This window comes from Podarcis filfolensis (genome assembly GCF_964270895.1).
Source record: "Podarcis filfolensis genome assembly, chromosome: 13".
Classification (NCBI taxonomy): Eukaryota; Metazoa; Chordata; class Lepidosauria; order Squamata; family Lacertidae; genus Podarcis; species Podarcis filfolensis.
In genome coordinates, this window is record NC_139615.1 from 22,969,757 (window position 1) to 22,995,524 (window position 25,768).

Here is a 25,768-nt window from a genome sequence, read left to right on the forward strand (position 1 = left end):
ACACTAGATTATGCTCCTCCCTCTCAGTTTCCACCAGCCCCTTCCGAGCATTTTGCCTCCCAACCTTTGCCCGTGGCATTGACCTGTGTGCGTATCTCATCAGGACAAGCTGCAGCCCAAATGTTCAGGATCTGAGCACTCCATTCAAGTGAGAAACCTAGTTGAGTCCCTAGGACTTATGGCTGCCTGCACTCTCCCCTTTTTGGGGAACTCTCTAGGAAGATGGCTGGGACAGGTGGCGATGGTCCTTATTCTCTTGGTATCTCTTTGGGGTGAGTTGAGCCTTGTCGTCTCTTTTAAGTTGCATATTAGCAAATGGGTGCCTGCACTCTTTCTGTCACTGCTGTTGTTCCACCATCAGTGCCTACAAAATCCCACTGCTTGGCTGTTAAAGATCCCACTAGATCAGCAGTGGCTAGAAAATGGTTGCAAGGGGAATGATGACCCACTGGACTAATTCTGGTGGACCATATGGTGCCTGCTGGTTGCTGAAGATCTTGGAAAGAAAGATGAAGTAGGTAGCTTTTTGTCTGATCCAGAAAACCTGATAGGGTGAGAAATTGGATTGTGGTCTACTTTTGGCTGGTCTGGTGTCTGATAGTTATAGGGGTTCTTGCAAAGAATGCTTGACTTGATGAATGAAACCTTTTTTTTGTACTTAAGCACAAATCAATATTCTGGATTCAGGAGTGCTTAGTTATACCCTACTATTAATAGATTTTGAGTACCGTATATAATCTGGCTTTTTGCAATGCATTGGTAGACTGCAAAGGCTCAATCATCACAGTATATAAAAAAACCAACCATGAAAATCTAAAGTCAGCCCTCTCCAGGTTTAGTCTTGATCTTATTTCAGGATAAGTGAAAAACAAACTGATGGGTTTCTGAGCATGTGCAGTGTGTTCTCACCACTAATTAACTTTCTCTCCTGTAGGATTCAGATAGAGCCTTCGTTAAGTGCTGCTGCTAGAAACTGAAAACTATGACATGTTCATTTTATCTCCAGTTGCTTTAGAAAGGGAGACTGTAGATTAGTATGAGGAAAAGTAACTTGTGTGTTCCTTCTTAACTGGGGGAAGAGGGAGAGGTAGACCAAATACGCTAGCCATGTAAGTCGTTCATAAGGTGGCTACAAGTCCTTACATGTCTTTTCCCCAGGCACATTATGAAAGCAGCAAAATAACCAGACTGTACAACGGTGATGGCATAAAATCAGGCCAATTCTTTATTGACAGCAGCAGTCAAGGCAAGGGTTGGCATGGCACTGGGTCCCAGGATCAGTTCATCATTCCACAAGCCCCATGTTGATGGAATGGATCTGCTGGTTTTGGATCGCTCCAAACCTGTACAATGGGAGTTGTCCAGTGTTGAACCTTGCCGTGATGCAAGTCACGCAAGCAAATTCTCACTGGGGGACTAGGGTGCAGATTCCAATACCGAACCCATGCTTAGGTTTGCCATGGTCAATTCTCCCCTCAGGCCCCTTATGGGGGTCCCCCATTCAATGTTGATCCTGACCAATGCCATTTCTGCCCTCATACAAACAACGTTCTTCCACCTAACAAAGAAAAACCATAATTTCACTGAGGGAAAAGTGAAAAAAAAAACCAACCAAGTGCTAATCAGTTTGAGAGAGAAAAGTTCATTTCTGGCCCTGTCAACAAGTGCCTCAGAATTGCTCAGTGAAGGCTCTAACCTGAGGGTGGGCAGATGGGAAGCTCTCAAACTAAATGGCTGTGAGCTCCAGCGGAAGCTGCCTTATACATGCTTTCCCCTCCCCTCTTCAGCAAGGGCTCATGGGACAGCTTTTTCCCATGAACCCATCACACAGAGAAGATACTGGGCAAAACCTTGCCCAGTATATAATGGGTGAGATTTTCTACCTCACTTACCCCACAAATGCAAAGTCTTAAATGGATTTAGCCTCTCCTCAGACCAACCATCTGTGTCTGGTCAAGCATTCTGACAAAGCGATGTTCCAGACATTGGCGAACTATGTTTCACATGGTAAAGCATCAGAAAACTTTCAGAGCCAGTGTGGTGTAGTTGTTAAGAGCAGTGGACTCGTAATCTGGCGAACCGGGTTCGCTTCCCCGCTCCTCCACATGCAGCTGCTGGTGACCTTGGGCTAGCCACACTTTTCTGAAGTCTCTCAGCCCCACTCACCTCACAGAGTGTTTGTTATGGGGGAGGAAGGGAAAGGAGATTGTTAGCCGCTTTGAGACTCCTTAGGGTAGTGATAAAGCGGGATATCAAATCCAAACTCTTCTCTTCTCTTCTTCTAATGGGCTATAACAAATCTGTTGGCCAGTAGTGACATTTAGACTGGGTTTCTGGGACACTTGCTGGGATAGAAATAAGGAACACCACACAATCAGAATGGAATCAGATCAGGCCAAAACTTTATTGACTACAGATGAAAACGTTTAGCATAGGCAATGGGTAACCATTTACTTCTGGCCAGCCTGCCGGAAATAACATCAAGGGTCAACTCAGCAGTGGGGATTCCTATGACTTACATCAAATAGTGGGATCCCCATAGGGAAGCACTGTGGCCCAAGCCCCCATCTGGACATATGGACAGAAGCAAGTCCTTCCCAGATCCCTTTAACGGGGTAGCCTTGTTCAGGTGGGGGAGGCAGAAGCTACAACCTCCCCTCCATCCAAGACTAAGGTCGCCCAATGCCTAAACCACCAAAGTTGTGATGATTGCTATGAGATAGGCAAAACCCTTCAGACCAGTGCAAATTTGTCTGATGGGCGAATTCCTACCCAGCCCTGAATACAGCAACCAGCATTGCCATAGCAAGGCCAAAGCTGTTAGGAAAGTATTGTTGGATTGGTTGATCCAACGAGGAGAACCAGGTGTCGGGACTGGCACAAGGTGCCTTAAATCTCCAGGGAGCAGACCTGAGGGAAACCTAACTGCTTTGTCAGGACATCCCCCAAGGGCAGTCATATAGGGAGGACCCAGATAAGACTGGGATCATTGCCAGAGGGAGTGTTTATAAAAAAACAATACAATCTGGAGTAGCAGGGCTACCCAGGAACTATGTTGAGAAATCCAAACTTAAAGGTACAAATCCAGATCCTCCAGAGGAAGAGGTTCTCAGGGCCAGAAACAATTGTACACCTGTACCTGCTTTCTAAAAGGGAGTGGAAGGCTCCAGGGAACAGCGTTGGTGTAGAGAAGAGCAATCAACTCTTGTTGGAGCTCACCATTGCACTAAAGCTTTCAGGGTTTGCTACTAGTGTACTAATAATGTTAGCAGGGTTTCAGAGCAAGGTCTCTCATAGATCAAATCAGCCAGTGAGCTATGCTCATCTTTTTCTAGTTTTGCACTGCATGAGAAAGTGTCCTTTGTCCAGAGGTTATGAAATCTGAGGCTTGCTCAATGTTTCAGAGAACCATCTATTTTGTTTGAAAAGAACAATGCTGATAGTGCAAAGTTTTTTGAGATGTTGCTGGATTTGTTTGTCTTTTTTAAAAAAAAATAGTCATAGGAACACAAATGCAAGTTGGTAAGAATTATTTCTACTTTGGGCAGTAAGCTTATAAACCAATCTTGCTTGCCACAAGGAAATTAGGAAATTCAATGTGCAGAGAGATTCCTAAGGAACTCAGTTTATTTCCAAACCTTTGGAAATAATTAATTTGATTGTTCATTATTCTAATTTGATGTCTATCCATATGTTGCTGTCTCATTTAGAGAGCTGTCCTTTGTTCTGTTGAAGGATAACTGAGGGGCCGTAGGACACTGTGGACTTGCCTTGCCACTTGCCTTGACAGAGGCCTTCTCGGGGTGGTGGAGGAAAGCTCTGTTGGTGCTTTTCTATGCATGTAGAACCAGAAATACACTTTTAGAAGTTGAATGTGCCACACGTCTTCCATATTGAGTTTTCCATTAAAAAATGCTTCCGGAAGTAAATGCTTTGGTTTTTGAATGTTTTGGAACTCGAACGGTCTTCTGGAATGGATAACGTTTGAAAACCAAGGTACCACTGCAAGCCAAGGGAGCCTGAGGGAAGCCTGCCATAACCACTGCTTGGAAGGCAAGCTGAGGAGAAGACAGAAAAATAAGAGGGAAGGTGGTTCCACCACCACACATGGAAGGGGGCTAGGCAGACAGGAATTCACCTGTGAGGGGTGAGAGCAAGTGAGCAGGTGGGTGAGCTGAGGCAGCCTCTGGGGAACTTGCTGTGGCTGTTGCTGCCTTGGGAGCTAAGATGAAGGTAGGGTCAGAAAGGCTGAAGGGGATGCCTGGTGTCCACAACAGGAAGGGGGCTAGGCAAGCAGCAATTCTCTTGGATAAAAATACCTCTGCTGCACAGAAACTGCTTCCCAAGATGGGCCTCACCTGTTACCTCCCCCCATAACACTTCAATTATATATCATCTTTTATATACACGTGTGTGTGTGTGTGTGTGTGTGTGTGTGTGTGTGTGCAAATTGGACTTCAGAATAGAAGCAAAAGTGTGAGAGAGAGATAAGTGGAGATAAGTTGTCTGTGTGCATATGTGTGTGTGTGTGTGTGTGAGAGAGAGAGAGAGAGAGAGAGAGAGAGAGAGAGAGAGAGAGAGAAATGCAAATGTATGGATGTGTGCCTGAGGTGGGGGAATACACGTTCAGTGTGTATTTGTGAAGGAGAGAAAGGAAGGGGGTATGCATGCATGTTTGTCTGAGAAGGAGGAAGAGATGTGGTGTGTGTGTGTGTGTGTGTAAGAGAGCTAGAAAGTTAAGGGGAAGTAGTGTACTAAGAGAGAATTCCTTGAATACAGGAAGGAAAGTGTACCATGTTAGACTGGCACAATGTGGTCAAATGATTCATGATAGCAGGGAGCAGGGGGAAAGTGGGGTGTACCAAGGTTACAAAATCACAGTGGGAAGGGCTAGTGGGTCTGTACCAAATGGTAATTTTGGGGGTGGGGTCCCAAGTAGGGAAATAAGAAGAAGTGGTATATCAATTGTGAATCACCCAGTAAGGGAGGAAGGGAGAGAGAGGGAGAGGGAGGGAGAGAGATGGGGGGGGGAGGAGGTGGAGGTGGAGGAGGAGGAAATGTAGTGTACAAAGGATATCAGGCATGGAGTAGTGGAAAAAACAGTGGGGCAGGGGAAATCATGCTGCACTTGTTCAGAGGAGCCTCTTAAGCAAAATCACATACAAAATGTGTGTGTATTATGAGAAATTTGCACTGAAATGCTGGTGAAATTACACGACTTTTTGTTTTGTTTTTGTTGTTGTTTTTTTAAAAAATCAGTGTGAGGTGGAAAAGTGGAGGAGTCAATTTAAGATTAGAAAAATGAGAAAGAGGAAGTAACTGAAATTGACAATTTGCCTATCCCTACTGGAAAAGTAGATAATGGCATAGTGTGGACAAATGCCAAATGTTTATGTTCTGTGCTCTGGAAATGAATACTGTGACCTCTGCTGATGTCAGAGTGTAACTGTCAAAGTTCAGAGCCTTGTGCTGTTAATATGTTGCAAGCCTCTTTAGCAGCAGCTACTTGTTGACAGTTTATCAACTGGGGTGGGGGCAGAGCGAGAAACACAGGACAGTTAACTGTCAATTGGAAGAAATGATCAGTTGATGAGGGACATGGGAAGTGAAAATAAGAGAAAACTAAGTTGGATATCTGAAGCCTGAGTATTAAGCTATTCCTCCCTGGTGCCAAAACAACAACAACAACAACAACTTCTTCTTCTTCTTCTTCTTCTTCTTCTTCTTCTTCTTCTTCTTCTTCTTCTTCTTCTTGAATTTCATTTATTAAAAGACTGAGAAAAGAAGAAAGCAAAAAAGCAAGTGAATGAAAAAAAATATTGTTACAATACCATCCTTTAATATACAGATGTGTATGTTCTTATTATCCTAATATACATATAATTATCAACAAATCAGTATATTCTGTGTAAACTCATTCTAAATGTCATTGTATTTATCCAAAGAAAGTCTGCGTCCATAAGCTGTCAATATATGAATTGTGCAAAAACTTCACTTGGTTGGTGAAGGTCAGCTAAAGTCAGCTAAGTTAAGGGGCTGTATTCAGACCATTTCATTTTCCTGATGTTTACTTGCCTAATAATTTTCATGTAATGTGCAGTCTTCAACATGATATAAAAGCTGCTTCTGCAAACCCAGCGGAAGTTCTATGTGTTGGGAAATTTCTATTCCACCTTAAAGAGCAGACATGGAACTGTTACGTGTCACATGTCTGTTTACATTCCATCACTGTTTTGGTGTCGTTAGCGGAACTTCCACTGTGTTATTGCTTTTGGACTCTCTCGCGAGAAGACAAAGAGAGAGACGACGTGTTTCTTTGTCCTGATTTATGATTAATAAATATGTAGTTGTAGTATGCTTCCACAAGCCTCACGCCTATTCTGTGTGCGCAGTTTGCTCTGCTAATATAGTGTGCCCTGGCTTTGAAGCCTGGGTCGCTGATTTACTTCGGAGCAGAGGCTGATGGGACGGCTGGAAGGAGATGACCCAGCTGGGGCTAGCCAGCTGGCCTTGCGACCCTCTGCATGCCGACACTATGTTCATTGCTTCCAGGGGGAAAAATCCATTTGCAAACCTGTTAACCCCAAAAATTCATGGGATGAAAATTGGGGCCATATTCTGAGCACACAGTTCTTTCCCACTGTTTTCAGGGGTGAATTGCAGAGAAACAGAAGCACACATGTGTCACACGCCACCCACTGGTGAGAATGAAATTTAGTGCAACATGGTATAGCGATCAAAAATACATCTGTCAGGGCTGCCCAAGGTCCCAGCTCACAAAGGACCAACGCTGCTTCTTGGTTAAGTACAAAAGTCTTTATTGAAGTTCAGTTTCACTTCCAGAGCCGCAGCGTGCAGCTCTATGTCTCAACTGTTAGACCGCTGATGCTCCGTCTGAGTCTCCTCCCCCCTGACACCAATTTAAGATTCTAGCCTTACTCCACCTCTTCCTCAGTTCCTTCCGCCTCTGGTTGCGCCTGGCCGTTGGGGTATCGCCCTTTCTAGCCTCTTCTGACGCTGAGTCCCCTGAGCCTTCCCCCTCCCTCCGGCGGGCTTTAGGAGCTGGTTCCCCATCCGGGTCTCCTGCTGTTCCCCGCGCCTGTGCATTTGAACTTGGCATGCGCGCCCAGCCAATAACTTTCCTCCTGACCATTTCACTGCTGCTGCTGTCACTGCTTCCCCCTCTGGGGGGGCTAGCTGCAACTGACCTCCCCTCCGTTGGAGGCGTGGTCAGCCCTGACTCACTCTCTCTCCCCGCTGGAGGAGACGCTGGCCCTGACACATGTGACTCTTCCCCCCCACTACGCTCTGGTGGGGAAACTGGTCCCAATCCCCCACTGCTGCTTTGGGGTTCCCCTCTGTCTCCTTGTTTCTGGTGCATCCCCCCTGGGACCCCCCTTGCCCTGACCATAGGCGCCCCCTTCTGGGAATCTTCTGATTCGCTGGAGAAGCTCATGGAATCTCTTGGGCCACTGTCATACTCCCCTACGCTGCCCTCGGATTCTTCCCCTTCGCTCTCCATTTCCTCTCTCCCCAGAGCTCCTGCTCCTGAGTCCCTGACAACATCGTTCCACAATGCAACAGGAAATGCAGTGTAAAAGGAATGTTGTAGAATGGGACAGAAGCACTAGCATTATAACCTCAGGTCTGAATGCTGAGAGAGACAGACAGAGAAGCTCAGCTGGCTTAAAAGAAAGAGATATAAACAATAAAATAAATAAAATAAAATCATTGCTATTCATCTCATTGCGTAGTAACACTCCTCCTGCCAGCCAACTGCTTGCTACTGCTACGACACCTTATTTATTTTGAAGCAGTGGGAAAGGTGTAACTAACTGAAGGAAAATATATTTTGGAGCACAATCTGGATCATTTGACTGAGAAATTAAAATTAAAGTAAAAGTTAAAATCAATTTAAAATTAATTAAAATGGCTAATCTGTTGGGATACTGCCAGGGAGACAGGGGCATCAGGCAGGCCCCCAGCTGGCTCCAGCCACCGGCCGGCAGCAGGACGGTTCCGGTCTCCCTTGGAAAGCATCAATCAGCGACACGAGCCTCAGATACATTTAGAGACCCATGCACACTGTCAGCAGAGTGTGTAAATCTTCTCACAGCAGAAGAGGCGGACAGAGAAATGTGTAAGCATAAAGTACAGCATTTTTATTCAGCATAGTTCAGGAACAGAGGAAAACATGTCTGCTTCCCTTCGCCTCCAGCAAAACAGCAGTAACACAAAAGCTATATACAAATGGAAGTTCCCAGCGACTGCTGGAAGTAAATAGGCATGTGACACAAACATCATGCCTGTACCCTTTTAAGCAGTGGGAAAGGTGTAACTAACTGAAGGAAAATATATTTTGGAGCACAATCTGGATCATTTGACTGGGAAATTAAAATTAAAGTAAAAGTTAAAGTCAATTTAAAATTAATGAAAATGGCTAATCCACTTTCTGAAACTTGTGTACCTAGGTGGTGGAGCTTGGAGTTCACCTCCTGAAGAACCAGCCCAAGCTGAGATCAGGTTGGTGAATGGTTCGAGTCGTTGCAGTGGGAGAGTCGAGGTGCTCCATAATGGAGAGTGGGGCACTGTTTGTGATGACAGCTGGGGCATCGAGGAAGCCAGAGTAGTATGTCGGCAACTGGGCTGTGCAGCTGCAATATCAGCCCACCGTGAAGCATATTTTGGAAGAGGAGTTGGTCGCATCTGGCTAGATGAACTCAGATGCACAGGGACAGAATCAGGCCTCAGTCAATGCCCAGCAAGGGCTTGGGGAGACAATGACTGCCATCACGGAGAAGATGCTGGCGTTCTTTGCTCAGGTAGGTTATTCAGCAAGGTAAACACATGTCCTTGATCAGATGTGCATCCCTACATGCCCATGGAGGTGTGAATTTCAAAATTTGTGTTCTAGAGTCACAGCACATCATGGGGATGTTGCAGTGAAATGCAGGGTAGCAATCAAATGCAGAGTCCAATCTGGGTAAAACAGTAGAATTGCATTTATTGTTACAAAATCAAAATGGGGTTAATGAGTGTGATTAAAATGAAAGCTGCCTGAGACCTTTCTCATCATGCAGCCATAGGGATAGGATGCATGGTCTGTATGCCCCTGAGCATAGGCACCATCTTTGATTTAAACCATGTATTTTGTAATCTAGACGTCTATTTTGCCTTGAATCAAGTCTGCAGCTTTATGTAAGTAAACAATAGTTTTATATTGTTACATTACAGACTTCTGTGTTGCTATTTTATTTATATAGGGATAAATAAAGAGGAAGCTCCAGTCTCCCAAAGGCATCCTGGATAATTTTAGAAAGCTGCACAGCTTTGTCCCAAGTTTCCATGTTGATGCTGCAAAGGGTGGCATATATTTTTTAACTCTGCTAAACCAGATGCTAATCTTACTCAAGTGAGTAAGAGGAAGAATAATAAATAAATCATATATCCTAACCTACCTTCCAAATCCATCCCAACACATGAAGCCATTGACTCCACCCCACCCCTTTAGTCATAAGGTGGTGAGGATGGTTACCTTTTTAGCCTTCAAAATGTAAATAGAGCTGGAGGAGGAAGTCGAAAGTGTGACACACTTTCCCACTTCCTCTTTCAGCTCTATGTGCTTTTCAAAGCTCAGATTAATTCTAACAAGTCTCATTTTTACCCAGACTACTTGGACAGTGAGGTGTGCATGCATCCTCTCTCTCTCTCTCTAACTCTTATGGGAGGGCTCTGATCTGGGGAGGGTGGAAAAAAGTGAGGGGGGGAGTCGCACCCACAGCATTCATTCAATATAACAAATTTGCCATGGACCTAGAAAGGTTGATAACCCTTGAGTTACTTCATGGAGGGGATACGCCAGTCAGGGATTATTAAAAATGGCAGATAGAAACCAAACAACAGTGTCCACTGGTGATGCTATGTCTCTAGAACTCTGGGAACACACCAAAGAAAATGGATTCCATCAACACCCCATGTTCAACATGCACAAGGAATCTGATGGGCTACTGACAAAGGTGAAATACTGAAAGGATCATTGGTTTTGCTGAGAAGGTGAATTATTATGTTTTTCCCTTTTCTCTCTAAACAGAGGTGAGACTGGCAGGTGGTTCGTCTCCATGTACTGGCAGGGTCGAGTTGCTTCATAACCAAAGATGGGGAACAGTGTGTGACAATGGATGGGACTTAGCTGATGCCCATGTTGTGTGCCGGGAAGTGGGCTGTGGAGCTGCTCTAAAAGCAACTCTTGCAGCTAAATTTGGACAGGGATCTGGCCCCATCTGGATGGATCAAGTGAATTGCACAGGGGATGAAGACAGTCTAAGGAAATGTCCACCAAAAACATTGACAGAACACAGCTGTGCCCATAGCAAGGATGCTGGTGTGGAGTGTGAAGGTAATAATCTATGGATTTGTACAACTAAGGAACTATGAAAATTTAAAATAATAATCACATATTCTGTCCCCGAGCCTGGAAGAATATATATTTCAGCTACTCGTTTAACCATGGGAAAGTAGTTAATATGGGTTGTGGTAGGAGAGCTTTAATACTCAGATGTTTGAGGCCTCTGTGCTATGAATTGCTTTGCAAAAAGAAGAAGGGGGGAAAAGAGGGAGAGGAAGTCTCATTCAATGGGGCCTCCATATATATATTCCCGTATGCCATGAAGTTTGGGCCAAGTACTCTTTGGTGAAAGAACCCCAACAGAGATGTAACATGGCAAAACAGGTAGCAAAGTAAAGCATGGAAATATAGGCTGTAAAACCTTTAGAAATGTGCCCCTCCAACTGAGCTCCAAAGATGACCTGCTTGAAAGCTTCTTCCAAAGTTTCCTACTAATCCTATCATAGAAAAAACAAACATGTTTTTAAAGCTATGAATTGGTTTACTTACAAACCTTTCTTAGGTTACACTCATGTGCTTTTCCATACAGCAGTCAGATGGGTTGTACAGGCAGTAAAATGTAGCTTGGTTACAAAATGGTAAAAGCTCCTAAACTATTGGCATAAGGAAATGCTAATTTTGGACTCCATTCTGGTCTGAAACAAAAGAGGCTGGTGAATGCCATGCGGCTATGCTGGAGCAATCAGCTCATATGTCCTCACACACCAAAAAGGTAGACTGAAGGAAACAAAGACTTAATTGTCCATTTTATCCCAAGGTGAGGGGAAGTGACATAGCTAAGTCTGGCTTTAACTTCTTTGTGCATTAATTAGACTTAAGCATTGGGTTAAATGAGGCTAGTTATTCCACACTCATTACAGGCTTGCTCCTCAAATCTAAATGGGTACCAGAATGAAGGGCAAAGGGTGGCTGGCCTGTCTTCACACTTGCTGATTCCAGGAAATTAGTTTCTAGTACACCACTTAATTCACACAGTTAATTAACACTCCAAGCATTGATTAAATGCCAACATATACTAGATCCAGGAATTTAGGGAAATACAGCACTTACAAACTCTGGCACCCACAGACTCATGACACTGTGCATATCTGTAGGCATCCCAGAGAATCAAAATAAGATTGTGGTAGTAGCAGAGGACAGGGAATTGGTGGAAACAGTTATGCATGAAACTAACTTTAAAAAAAAATTGTCCATTATTTCTCAATGTTTTCCTCATTCTCAGAACCCCCTGAGCTCAGATTAATAAATGGCCCCAATCACTGTTCTGGGAGAGTTGAGATCCTGCACGATAAACTCTGGGGGACCATATGTGATGATGATTGGGACCTTGATGACGCTGCAGTCGTGTGTAGTTATCTTGGCTGTGGAACTCCTATATCAGCCCCACGAGGTTCTCGTTTTGGAGCAGGAACTGGTCCCATTTGGCTGGATGGCGTTAACTGTACAGGGTCAGAGACTGCCATCAGCAAATGCCAAGCAAAAGACTGGGGAGTACATGATTGCACCCATACAGAAGATGCCGGTGTTGTATGCGCAGGTAAGGCACACTTTCCCCCAATCAGAAATGAAGCAAAGAGCATGGGAGGATATTATTGTTCAACTATTTTGTATTAGTGGATAATCCTCGCCAATAAGAATCCAACGAGTCTGTACTTCAAAGAATGGAATCATAGAGTGGGGAGGGGTCTCTTGTAAGTCATCTAATCCAAACCTATGCTCACTTCCCCCCGCCCCAAGGTGTTTCAGTGATATTATCCACCTATTCTTGTTCAAGGAATTCTCTGCAGGATTACTTTTTTGGTGTTTAAACTCTTTTTTGTCCCATCAGAGCTTCGCCTAGTGGACGGCACAAGTCGCTGCTCAGGGCGGGTCGAGGTGTATCACAACAAGCAGTGGGGAACAATTTGTGGTTCTGATTGGGATATGAATGATGCCCACGTCGTGTGCAGGGAACTGGACTGTGGACAACCTGTAACAGTGTCAGGCAGCGCACGGTTTGGCCAAGGATCTGGTACTATCTGGCTAGACAGAGTTAACTGCACAGGAAAAGAAGCAGCTCTGAGTGAATGCCAAAAAAGACCCTGGGGAGAGCATACCTGTGACCACAGCAGGGATGCAAGTGTGGAGTGCTCAGGTAATTTTGTACTATGTGATGTAGTTCAAATCCATTCTTCATTACAGTCAGGTACTCTACCAAGGTAAATTAGCTAGATGAAAGCTCTGAAGGAAGTAGGTTGTGGCCTAAAAAAATGGCAGAAGTGTTTGGCAATCACCCTGAAAGACAATGCAAGTATTTAAAATAGTGCCAGTTCCACCAAAAATAACTGCAATCTTCAGCTTCTTTCCTACCAGCCAGTGGCAAGGACTAGCTAGACTGAAACTTCCATAATTGTTTGTTCTAGTCTTTGTCCTAGAAGACATGTCTGACAGAACAATAGTTCACAGCAGCAAACCATTAAAAGCCATCTTGCATCTTCTAGTCTTCAGTGTCCACTGCAGAAGTTTCTTTCCAGCCGCTAGCAAAATGAAAGCCTTAAAATGTAGCACTCTTTAAGTCAAGAGTGGGGAACCTTCAGCTCATGGGCTTAATTGGGCCAAATGGTAGGTTGAACCAACCATGCCCACCTGTTCTACACCTGATTTCATATATGACATCAGGTGCCAGGTTGGTTCAGTTCAACCTGGTTCAGTTGAAATGGTGTTTTCAGATGGCACCTGCAGAGCCCTATAGAAAGTGCTCTTCATGGGGTGTCACAATTATTATTACCAATTAAATTTGTTGCCCAAGGCAACTCAAAGCAACTTACAACCAACAACACCGGCCCCACCCCCCCATTCATTAAAGCCAAGGTGAGGAATACATTTAAAACATCCCACCCACTTCTAAGTTTGAAGCCAAAGGCCAAGAGATAGAGGAAAGTTTTTGGCTGTGATGATGATGACAACAACAACAACAATTTTGATTATTTATACACCACCTATCTGGCTGGGTTACCCATTCACTCTGGGTAGCTTCCGACACCTATAAAAACATAATAAAATATCAAACATTAAAAGCTTCCTGATGCAGGAGTGCCTTCAGATGTCTTCTATATGTTGTGTAGTTCTTTATCTCCTTAACATCTGATGGAAGGTGTTACACATGGTGGGTGCCACTACCAAGAAGGCCCTCTGCCTGATTCCCTGTAACTTCACTTATCGCAGTGAGGGAACTACCAGAAAGCCCTCGGAGCTGAATATCAGTGTCCAGGCTGAACGATGTGGGTGGAAATGCTCCTTCGGGTATACAAGGCCAAAGCCGCTTAGGGCTTTAAAGGTCAGCACCAACACTTTGAATTGTGCTCAGAAACGTACTGGGAGCCAGTGTAGCTATATAATGATGGTGCTAGGAAAGCCTTCCACAAGACTTTCAGGTCTTGTGGAGCATGTTGCAAACAGCTTTGCCAAGGTCTTCACAAGTCCAACAATCAGCTGATTGTCAGGTCTTGCAAAGGAAAGACCCTTGCAAAGCCCTCTGCAAGTCCCGGCGATTAGCTGATAGTTGGTGATTTTCCCATCTGTCAAACTTAGACTGCAGTGGATGGGGTAGATAATGAGCTGGGCAACCAACCAGATACTAGTCCTTTTTGCTAGCAGCTGATAAAGCATCTGCAGTGAACAGAATGTTCCATATATTCACAACCCTTTAAGAAGTCACATGGAGAGGGGTCACGATGATGATATAACAGCTTGCCTAAGGCTACCACTTAGCTACTACACATAAGTCTGAGGAAAATCAGCCAATCTTTTCCAGTTGAGCCTAGACATCAGCTGTTTGAACCACTATTTGTCCTTTTGGAGACAATAGGGTTTCAGATTTCCAGAAGTCAACCTGCCAGGCCAAAGACACAGTTGTAAAGGAGAAAACCTCTTGTTCACAGTCATCAAGATGACCAGACCCATGTACTGCACCTGCATTGCTTTCACAATGATCAGTTACACACTTGAGTAACCTTAGTATTACTGGATGGATTGCCACAAATGGGAACAAAGGCAAGGGAGGCTGGAGAACTGGAAAGTGGAAAAAATAACAATTCCTTTGACTGTTTCAGACCCCCATGAGATCAGACTGGTGAATGGTACAAGTCGCTGTGTTGGGAGAGTTGAGGTGCTCCACAACCAGCAGTGGGGGACAGTGTGTGATGATGGCTGGGATCTGAACAGTGCTCAAGTCGTGTGCAAGGAACTTGACTGCGGAGTAGCCTTGGGGGCTCCCCGAGGAGCTCAGTTTGGAAGAGGTGAAGGCAACATCTGGCTGGATGATGTCAAATGTAAAGGGACAGAAGCTGCCCTCAGAGACTGCCGCCTCAAAGCCTGGGGAGAACATAATTGCAATCATGGAGAAGATGCTGGTGCTGTGTGCTCAGGTAATGGGAGACCACCAGGGAGTGCCATACTATGGCCTTAGAAAGTGGCTAAAAGTTGAAGGAGCTGTTTTGTCAACAGTGGGTTTCTCCAGAGCTCTACTACTGATAATAATTATCGAAGAAGAACAATCTTCAGTGGATCTTTCTCCCTTTCTTCTTTCCTTCCTTCCTTTCCACATCCCTCATTAGATAGGCTCAACACAACACCTTGCTAATTTCATCCACTCCTTTAAACTTCATCTATTTGTTTTTGTTTTTATGGATACATACACAAATTGTTTTCTGAGCACATGTTCCACAGAAGAAGTTCACAACATAAGTAAACAAGCTTGCTATTTCAGCACTCCAGAAACCAGCTAACTTTTTGTTCATGCTTCTTTGTTCCCTGTTTTATATTCAACAACTACACAGGAAGTTGTCCAGTTTCCAAACAAGGAAGAGGAGCACTCTGTCTGAGACATAACCAAGTGATACATTAAAATTAGGGATGGATAATCCTTTTTTCTCTCAGGGCCATATTCCCATGGGAGTAACTTACCAGCGTCTGCATGCAGCAGTGGGTAGAACCAAAATGGGCCGGGTTTTACAACATTGTAGGATTGCATAACTGTCCTTCTCTCCCTCCCCTCTCTCCTCTCTTCTCTCTCTCCCTCTGTGCCACCCCATATCTATGAGCTGAGTTAAATTAGGCCAAGAACCACAAGTTCCCCACCCCTGCAATAAATGCATGGTCATATTTCTTTAAAAGAGAGGAGGAATAGAACCAGCTGTGGAAGGCCGGTCCAGATTAGGGCTGTCTGAGGGGGTTTCAATTCTTTCCTCCATTGTGTTTTCCTTATGAAAATTCCCTCCCCATAGATGGTACTTAACCCCTGTAAAACTCGCAAAGATTTATCATAAGAGTGATAATCTATGTTGGAAATGTAAAGAAAAAGAAGGTATTTTTTATCATATGTGGTGGACTTATCCCAAGGTGAAAGACTTCTGGGAAAAGATTTATAATGAATTGAAAAAAAATGTTGAAATATACATTTATTAAGAAACCAGAGGCCTTTCTTCTTGGAATAATAGGTTTGGAATTGCCCAAAAAAGATGTTAGATTGTTTTTGTATGCCACAACTGCTGCTAGAATTTTGTTGGCCAAAAATTGGAAATTATAAGAAGTACCAACAGTGGAGGAATGGCAGTTGAAGATGATGGACTTTTTGGAGCTAGCCAACCTGACCGGAAGAGTCCGCGACCAGAAGGAGGAGGAGTATCAAGAGGAATGGAAGAAATTTAAAGACTATTTAGTTAAATATGTTAAGATAACTTACCGGTAAATAGAATTACTTGTATTAAATCGGCCTAGGATTTAAATATGTGATGATGTAGAATATTATGGATAAAAGTTAAAATGAAAAGAAAGAAAGATATTAATTGGACCAAGTAAATTTTATGTAAAATTAGTTTTGGAAAACTGCTACAATGATTTATATGGACACTCAGCCAGGGGGAGTCGAAGAAGTCATCTAACAATGTTAACAAAAGTGGCATTTCTACAGTTAGGAAATATGTTTGTTTGTTTGTTTGTTTGTTGATGTTTTCTTTTTATGTTTGATGATATGTTTGTTTTAAATCTGGAAAATTAATTTTAAAAATTGGAAAAAAAGAAAATTCCCTCCCCACTCTCAATTTGATATTCACCTTGGGAGGATGTAAATGGCCATTTCTGAGGCAATCATCAGCATTCGTTGAGGGAAATGCTATGGGGAACAGTTTCTCCTCATGGGAAGAAAAATGACTTGATGTAATCATGCCCTTTGTGAGATGAGGCACAGCCTCCTTAGCTATTAGACATAAGATGTTCAAGAACCTTGCCAATAATGTCTTGGCTTAATGAGTGGCGTCCTTCAATGTTTTATTTCCCATCAGAACTCAGGCTGGTGAATGGCTCAAGTCGTTGCTCAGGAAGAGTGGAGATCTTCCACAATCATCAGTGGGGCACTGTGTGTGATGATCGCTGGGGCCTTAAGCAGGCTGAGGTCATCTGCAAAGAGTTGGGCTGTGGCGTTGCTTTGAAAGCTCGTACAAAAGCTGCATTTGGACGAGGAACAGGGCCCATCTGGTTGGATGATGTGAACTGTCAAGGAACAGAAACAGCCCTCAGTCAGTGCCCAGCAAGTGCTTGGGGGATCAATAACTGCAATCATGGAGAAGATGCTGGTGTTGAGTGTGCAGGTAAATTGTATTCCATGCTTAATGGTTTGGAACATACATGTTCCTATTACATAAACCTGCATCCCTCTTGCATGAAACTTTGGAGACCTTGCACTGCAGGCCATTGTCTTCCAATCTCGGGTTGGCTGGAATGCAGGACCAAGTCTTCTTCTTTGCCTAGACTATGCATAGTGGAGAAGGAATACCAGGGGAACATGGCTCTAGCACTTTAGAGCAGGAGCAATGAGCAGCAGGGAAACTGAAATACTTTCTTTGATCTGGCGACTGAATGATAACTAAGCTTTCAAGTTTTACAGTGGTTTGTACTGTATTTGCATAGAGGAAGACTGAAAATGAGGTAAATAAGCAAAGGGTACTTTTTTTGCTTTGAAGGAATTTGTCCTTCATGCTGCCTGTTTAAATGGTAATCTTTCTTTGCAAGATTTTTTGCATTTCTAATTTAAAGCTAAAAGTTGTTAAAACTGAACTCATTTTACAAGTTGAACCTATGTAATTAGAAGTGAGCATTACCGAGTTCAAGGGAGCCTATAAATCAGGGATGTGATTCCAAATTTCCCCAGCTGAATTCCAGCTTAACTGCTACACCATCCACTGCCAGCTTCCTATTTTATTACCGTCTGCTGACTCTCATAAGCTGGGTATTGTGCTATGTACTGCTGATCTATCTCCCTCTTAAGTTTGAGAAATTCCCCGAAAGGCATTTGCAGGAGATAATCAGCAGGGACAGGAAAGGAGAATATTGTGTACAACATCTGTGCTTAAATAACTCCACTGGACACCAATATGTCACCAAGCCACATTTAAGGTCTTGCTGTTAGTATAGAAAGCCCAGAACCAACTGGGATCAGCTTACCTCTGGGAGCATCTTGCCTTGTATAGCCCAGATACTTCAATCCTTAGAAGAGGTACTCATAGTAGTAAGTTCTCAAGGTTCATCTTATGTCTACTAAGAGCAGGGTCTTTAGTGTGAAGGCACCAGTCCTTTGAAATGTGCTTCCAGTGAACATCAGGTAAGCTCCTATAGTTTTGGCATTTAGGAATCTGCTTAAAACCCATCTGTTCACCCAAGTTCTCCTTGAGGTGTGATCAGCCATGTTGATGCATCAGTTCTGATCTACTGATGGGTAATGTGCTTTGTACTTATCTAAAATGTACTTTTATTGTTACTTAATGCTGTTTACCACCTTGATGGTTTCCCTTCCCCCTAATGTGGGCGGCATAGAAATTTTGCAAATAAATAAAAAGAACTAAATGTATTTATTGGCAAACACAGTTTTGGCGAAATCTTTATTTGTTAGAGTAATGGATAGCACTGGCCTCAGTCCAGATGAGATTAGGTATAACCCATACTAGCATGAGTAAAAATGAAACATGATCTTTCTTGGGAGTCTTCTTGAAATATCTGTGGCTTTGTGTTTCCATGTTATAACTTTTACCATTCCAGATCCAGTGGAGCTAAGGCTGGTCAATGGCAGTCATCGGTGTTCTGGTAGGGTGGAAGTGTTTCATCTCAACCAATATGGAACTGTGTGCGATGACAGCTGGGACCTAAACGAAGCCGTCGTTGTATGTAGGTACCTTGATTGTGGATCAGCCATAGCTGCCCCCCGTGGAGCTCAATTTGGGCGAGGAGTCGATCCCATCTGGTTGGATGATGTTGAATGTACAGGAACAGAAGCTTCTCTCACTGCTTGCAAGGCCAAGCCTTTGGGAACCAATGACTGTAACCACGGAGAAGATGCTGGTGTTGTATGTTCAGGTAATCTGCTCTGGTGCAATAAAGGTAAAGGGACCCCTGACCATTAGGTCCAGTCGTGACCGACTCTGGGGTTCCGGTGCTCATCTCGCTTTATTGGCCGAGGGAGCCAGCGTACAGCTTCCGGGTCATGTGGCCAGCATGACTAAGCCGCTTCTGGCGAACCAGAGTAGTGCACGGAAACGCCATTTACCTTCCCGCCAGAGCGGTTCCTATTTATCTACTTGCACTTTTGACGTGCTTTTGAACTGCTAGGTTGGCAGGAGCAGGGACCGAGCAATGGAAGCTCACCCCATTGCGGGGATTCAAACCGCCAACCTTCTGATCGGCAAGTCCTAGGCCGTGTCCCTATGCTCTGGTGCAATATTCTACACAAAAAGGAGGCAGTAACAAGGCAAGCGGGTCATTCCTAGCCCCATAAATCCTCTCAAGGATTCCTGATCTTCACAGCAATCCCTGATTTGAGCCATTCCTTTAAAACACCAAACCGCTGTCCTACGTCTTCCTTACAAAGTCTCCTCCTGGTGATGGTGGCTCCTTGCTTGAGACAGGGAGATTATATGACTCATCTACCATGAGCAGGACTTAATTTTTGCATGCCACCTTTTGTTTCACAAACAAGAGGTATTTGATTGCATGTTTTAATTACACATACCAGCAGCAAAGTATTAAAACAGATCTGAGCTCATAGTGGCAGCAGAGTAATGCAGTTTGTCATCTACAAAGTGAAACAGGATCAACTGACAAGTCTGTTATTTGTTACCCCTACAATCTGAAGCTGACTGCATGTTCATGATGGGGAACCATCATCAGATCCTGCTGATTTCTGCCAGCTGTTTAGGACAGCCAGGATGAAAAGGGAAAGAATTCATCCAAGTCCTGACATTGGTTTTTTTAAGAGCTACTTGGAGTTGTTCTCTGTGGAGTTAATCATTTGACCCTCCCGTTTTATTCTTAGATGATCTCAGACTAGTAAATGGCACAAATCGCTGCAGTGGGAGAATCGAGTTCCGGCCGCCCCACAGTGAACAGTGGGGAACTGTTTGTGACCGTACGTGGGATTTGCAAGATGCTGAAGTCATCTGCAGGCAGCTGGGCTGTGGAAAGGCTTCAGCAGCCCCAGGCGGAGCTCATTTCGGACGTGGATCAGGATCCATCTGGTTGGATAATGTGAACTGTAAAGGCACAGAAGATGCCATCCAAGAGTGCAGCGCAAATACCCAGGGGAACAATAACTGTAATCATGACCAAGATGCGGGAGTTGTTTGTTCAGGTAACCTGCTATGGCCACCTTGTTGTTTCCAGAATGGGAGTTGGGAATGACATGTCCAGGGATGGGGTGAAGTGATGGGGAAAAATTCTCTGTTGGATGTGATGGAGGAGCAGAGGGACTATTTGCACAAGGCACTTTGACTTCCTTCCCCACCCCCATTTGTGTTGTATTGAGGTTCTTAAAATTCTTGTCAGTGTCTCTCAAAGACACCAGCTCCTGGGGGCTGAGGTACTTTGCCCTCCCCCATCTTTTTAAAGGGGGTGGCCCCCCTCAATATTCAGAGGACCCCACATGCAATGCCAGGACACACAACATTAGGACGCAACATTACTTGGGAACATTTTTCAGCCTGAGAGGCACAATCCCTTCTGCATAGATTAGTTTCTACACACACCTCACTATTCTTCCTCTATCTAGGCAAGCAAGAACTCAAAGACATGCTGCAGTCAGGCAAAAACAGTGAGGGGTGTGGCCTGGTAGGGCTGTATTAAGACATCCTGAGGCCTTACTATAGTTTAAGAGACTGCATAGCATTATCAAAAATGTGTGTTAGTCTAACAGAAGGGACAACGGATATTTGCATATACTGGTACATAGATGAGGATGCAAGTAAAAACTAGCAATCAAACTAAAACATAGAACTTGCAGTAAGCCTGATGTAGTCTGCATTTGACCTGAACCAGAGATCACCTGTCACTGGTGCTGTTTGACAACTTATGGACAGATGGCCTAACGAAATTTCCATATAAATTAATAGTTGCTGCAACTGCTTTGCAGCACCTAAACCTGTGGACAGCATGGATTTATAAACACAATATAGAAAATGACAAATAACTGAGTAGCCATTAAGTATATTTTTCTTATGTCAGTATAATGTCTATTTCAGAGCCTGTTTTATTTTTTAACCAATTGTGTAAAAAGTGAAATTCAACACAGACACCCCTTCATGTTTGGAGGGATGAGTAGAGTCCCAAAATAATAACTTACTTAGTTTGTGCATAAATCTGGCACTGTGGCCTGGGGATAATTCTGAGGCCCAGATAGATTTGGAGACTTCTGGTCTTGCAGGGAGAATGTCACAAAGAGACATGTGCTAAGATGTGGAGTGAAAGGTGCACAATTTCAGCTTGCATAAGGTCAGACAGCAGACTTGGGACAGCAGCCATGTTTTTCCACCTCCTGCTTTGAAATTGCTTTCATTAAGCTTCTTGCTTTCCTTGTTTTTTCCTTGGTCATGAGGTTCTTTGTGTTCCCAGTTGAAGTGATGGGCCTGCATTTCCTGTGTTTTAATTTTCAGAGCTTGGCAGTTGCTGCAGATAAACTCTTATGCTCACAGTCCCCCATCCCTTATGTGGATGGGGAACCTTCCAGTCACATCCTTACACCTGCACTGATTTTTGTTCATATTGGGTTCTCTATAGAGTCATCCACCATCAATGTGATTAACATCAGGCTAGAAGATGGCCCAAACTCCTGTTCTGGGAGAGTTGAAGTCATGCACCAGCAGCAGTGGGGAACTGTGTGTGATGATGGATGGGGCCTTCCGGATGCTAGCGTTGTGTGTAAGCAGCTGGGATGCGGCATTGCTTTGGAAGCCCTACATGGGGCACACTTTGGACGAGGCCCTGGCCCCGTCTGGCTGGATGATGTGAACTGTACAGGCACAGAAACATCCCTGAGAGACTGCTGGGGACGTTCCGTAGGAGAACATGACTGTGATCACTCGGAGGATGCTAGCGTGGTGTGCTCAGGTAACTCTTTCAGGGCATATAGCACACGTATAAATCCTTAACTTGGAATGAATCTCCAACTTTTAAAAAACAAAATTAAAACAGCTTCAGAAAGCTGTGATTGTGAGAAAAATATTATCATTTAGTTTGTTGCACTATTTATAAAAGTATCTCCATACTGCCATATCACGAAATATCAGGGTGGTGTGCAAACGATTAAATATAAAACAGGAGGAGGAAATTCTGTAGTGACCAATGCAACATTTGTAAGCTTCTTTACATAATATCTCATATTTTGGCTAATATTATTCAAACTCCAATTAACATTCAACTTTTTCTGTTAACTGGACTGATCTTCCCTAAAGCATAATAAGTTTAAATGTTTTTTTTCCTAAAATTGTGTTTAAAAGAAGATATGACCAACATAAGAGTTTCGCAAACTCAAAAATTTATCTGTAACTTAGACAAATTTTCAAAGTGCTGAAATGGCACTGAAGTGGGTACCAGGGAAGCCTTTCTGGGCAGACTGTGCATCACCTCAGTAGGGAACAACCTGTGACTTCTTCCTCTTTCTTCCTGCAGGTCCTATGCAAGTGCGATTGGCTAATGGCCCCCATTCCTGTGAAGGGCGAGTGGAACTGAATCAAAATGGCACTTGGGTCTCTGTTGGTGACTCTGGATGGGGTCTTAAAGAAGCCAAGGTGATATGCCGGCAACTGGGTTGTGGTGAAGCATTGTCAGCACCGACGGGAAACCAATACGGCAACAGTGTTGGCCCAGCCTTTCTGAATGAAGTGCAATGTACTGGAGAAGAAGCATCAGTCACCGAATGCTATGCTGCCCCCACAGGCCCCCATAAGTGCATCTGCAACTCCTACGCTGGAGCAGTGTGCAAGGGACATGCAGGTACTTCTGTGATCCAGCCTATTCTTAAGGAACGCTTTAAGGGGGTTAGGGGAGCAAATCTGACAATTTTTACTCTCTGCTTCTTTCACAGCCTCTTCTACAGCAGCTGCAGTGATCCTGAGTCTCTTGGCTGCTGCTGTGCTCATAGGTGCTGCTGCTGTGCTCTACCTGAGGAAAAGGAGAGGAAAATCAATTTGGGTTAACCCTTTAGCTGGAAGAGGAGGTAAGAATGTGCCAACCAATTTTCCAGTCTAGCTCACCTGATTGCCAATCCCAGGGCTAGTCTGCACTGATGTTTTTGCAGAAAGTAACCTGTGCAGTTCCCACCTGATAACCATCTCCTGCCCTGAATAACTCACCTCTTCCAGGTTTCATTTCACTTTCAGTGCACAGTTATAAAATAGTGTTCCTGGAGTGTATCCCAAATGCTACACACAAGAACAAGAATTCCGCATTATATACATATATTTAAATTCAGTACAGTTGTACCTTGGAAGCCAAATGCCTTGGCTCCCAAACAAATGGCTCCTGAATGATCAAAACCCGGAAGTGAGTGTTCTGGTTTTCAAATGATTTTCAGAAGCTAAATGTCTGGCTGTAGTTCCTGTGGTTCCAATAAGAAGAGAAGCAAGGATCTGTTGCTGGAATATAATGGGATTTTGGAGTCTTGAGATCACTAGTCTGGGAGCTCAATCAATTCAGTTTTTTGTTTTGTTGCAGAAGCATTTATGGAAAACATTACTGTTGGATCAGATATGGTCAATGGCATTCGAGAGATGTATACCAGGGGAAGAGAGCAAATTGCATCTGAAGGTGACTCTGATGGTGACACCATCCACCTGGTGAAAAATACTTCTGACTCAGCCACAGACGACGCCAACTGAGAGACAAAGAGCAGGCAATGGTTCAGACGCTTGTGAGAGATAAGTTTCGTTCTGGAAGATTGGTTCTTCCTTCTGCCATTCCCTTGCAGAAGGACATATCCTTCCCACCAGCTCTTGTGCCATCACCACAAATGTTCAGAGACTTGCTGGGATCCCAAGGAATATTCAGATATCCCAATTTCTGGGAGTAAGGGACATTAGGAAGGGATAGAAGACAACAAACTAGAAGACCTTAGAAATATCAGTGGTGCCAAAGCTTGGGGGGGTGGGGAGGTTGCAGAAAGTTTGTTTCAAAACTTTGCCTTTCTTGTCATTAACCTTGCTGTAACCATTATAGCACATACTGATCACATAGTAAATAGTAAGACCCAGGAACTGTGCCTCCTGATGCTATTCTAACGCATTTGCAGGAATTGTTTCAGTACAATTTTCCTATTGGGAAAGGGGTCAGAGTCTGACAAGTGTCTCTACAACATGAAAAGTGAGGTGATACGGTCCTTGCATGAGGACTGTACCACTTTGTTGATCATACGCCTTAATTGCCATTTCCTCCCACCATCCAAGTGCTAACCGGAAACAACCCTGCTTAGCTTCTGTGTTTTTATGGGGCAGCACAGCCTCAATTTCCTTGCTTTAAAATCTAACCCATAGTAAATTGGCCAGTTGTTCAATGAGGGAAATTGCTCAATTGCATGTGCTGTTCCAGATGAGTTGAATTTTGGATTTGCCTGTTTATTAAACATTGATACTAGACTTAAAAGTTTGTCTTGTAGCATGACCCTAAGCACACCTACTCACAGGTAAACTGCAATCAACACACAAGTAGGATTGCAGCCTTAACAGGGAAAAGCAAAAATGGGACAATCCCAATTCCCAAGAACCCAGGATCGTTTTGAACATAATCATTCTTCCAGCTATACCAAGAAGAGGAGCAACAATATTGTGCTCCTATATTGCAGTTAATGTTGACCACTGTAGATTGTGTTCAGACACTGTTTCAGCAGTGATCATCTAACCAGGAACCCAATTTAGCAGGATGTGGACATGATGCAATAAGGTTGCCAAGCTGACACCAAACCCCAGTGGAACCCATTACTAGAAATAGCCCAGTCATAGAAGTTTGTCCGATACCTTTCTTTAAAAACATGATGCACATATTTTTATTTCAGAACCTGCAAACGCTATAGGACACACTTATTCATTCATAATCAGTTTGCATAATCCGTTTACATAGTCATCCCCACTCCTGGTTTAATATACCTTGTCATAAACCAGAGGGGTGCTTGTGTGTTTCTTGTTTTCTCTCCAGCTGAACTTGCTGTCTCTCCCCATTGCAGATGCCACCACACAGAATCCTCAGCCTTCTTACTGGAATTCAGATTGCCTCCATATATGTATTTATATTTCAATCCAAGGAAGTAGATTAGAGGAGAAGCAGCAGAAGCAGGAAAGTGCCTGGGTAAACAGCAATTCCCCCTTTCCCCAATTTACTGTGCCTCTCTAGGGGTCACCTTTACTTCTCCCCCTTTTTTTAACCCTTGGAGTTGCTTGGGGTGGGGCAGGGTCACCAAGAGCTGCTTGACCTAGCCAACTTTTTTTGACAGAGGCATGAAGCGGCAACAAGAGGCAGAAATGCAACTGGTGCAGCGCAACAAATGTAGGGTTGTGCAAGGGAGGCCGAGTGTGGCTACTTTCCCCATACTTCCTAGGAATATTTATGAATCAAGTGAGTTCAAATCCACGTTGGTGAATATTAGCACAGAACAGGGAGTGATTCTGGATTAGCTGATGAGGCTAATACATAATCAGAGACTTCCCATATAACACAACCTTTCTTTCTTTTTACTAACTACATAGAATTCTCTCTGGAATCATTGGTGCCGAGGGTAGTTCATTCTGTATTCATAAAACCAGTGCTTTTTTTCCTTAAAAATGTTTAGGGGTACTCTCATTTTGACTCAAGAAAATCACCATTTTATACTTCAAATCGGGAAAAATAAATACAGTAAATGGACAAAAGTAGAAAGATTCACAAAATGTTTAGGGGTAGTGTACTCCTGCGTACCCCCAGAAAAGGCACTTCGTAATACAGTAATTAAACAGACCAAATCACTGTTTCACACATAAACATTATTAGACGAGAATGGGTGGTTGGGAGGGCAGGAGAATTTTTTCTACCTATTCTCAG

The 25,768-nt window shown here is 43.8% G+C and overlaps 1 protein-coding gene across 2 annotated transcripts; it reads left to right on the forward strand.

The window, feature by feature from the left end:
* Positions 1-24,340, forward strand: SSC5D (scavenger receptor cysteine rich family member with 5 domains). 2 transcript variants are annotated; one of them, XM_083580545.1, is made up of 13 exons: positions 1-272; positions 8,472-8,822; positions 10,091-10,396; positions 11,628-11,942; positions 12,234-12,539; positions 14,497-14,811; positions 16,726-17,031; positions 18,476-18,790; positions 19,746-20,060; positions 21,482-21,811; positions 22,373-22,696; positions 22,788-22,919; positions 23,417-24,340. In XM_083580545.1, exons 1-13 carry the CDS (start codon positions 179-181, stop codon positions 23,578-23,580), a joined length of 3,573 nt encoding a protein of 1,190 aa, XP_083436671.1. In that variant the 5' UTR covers positions 1-178; the 3' UTR covers positions 23,581-24,340. The 2 variants fall into 2 exon arrangements, with proteins under 2 accessions (XP_083436671.1, XP_083436670.1); XM_083580544.1 differs by lacking the exon at positions 1-272 and adding an exon at positions 5,834-5,852.
* Positions 24,341-25,768: the final 1,428 nt, after the last annotated feature.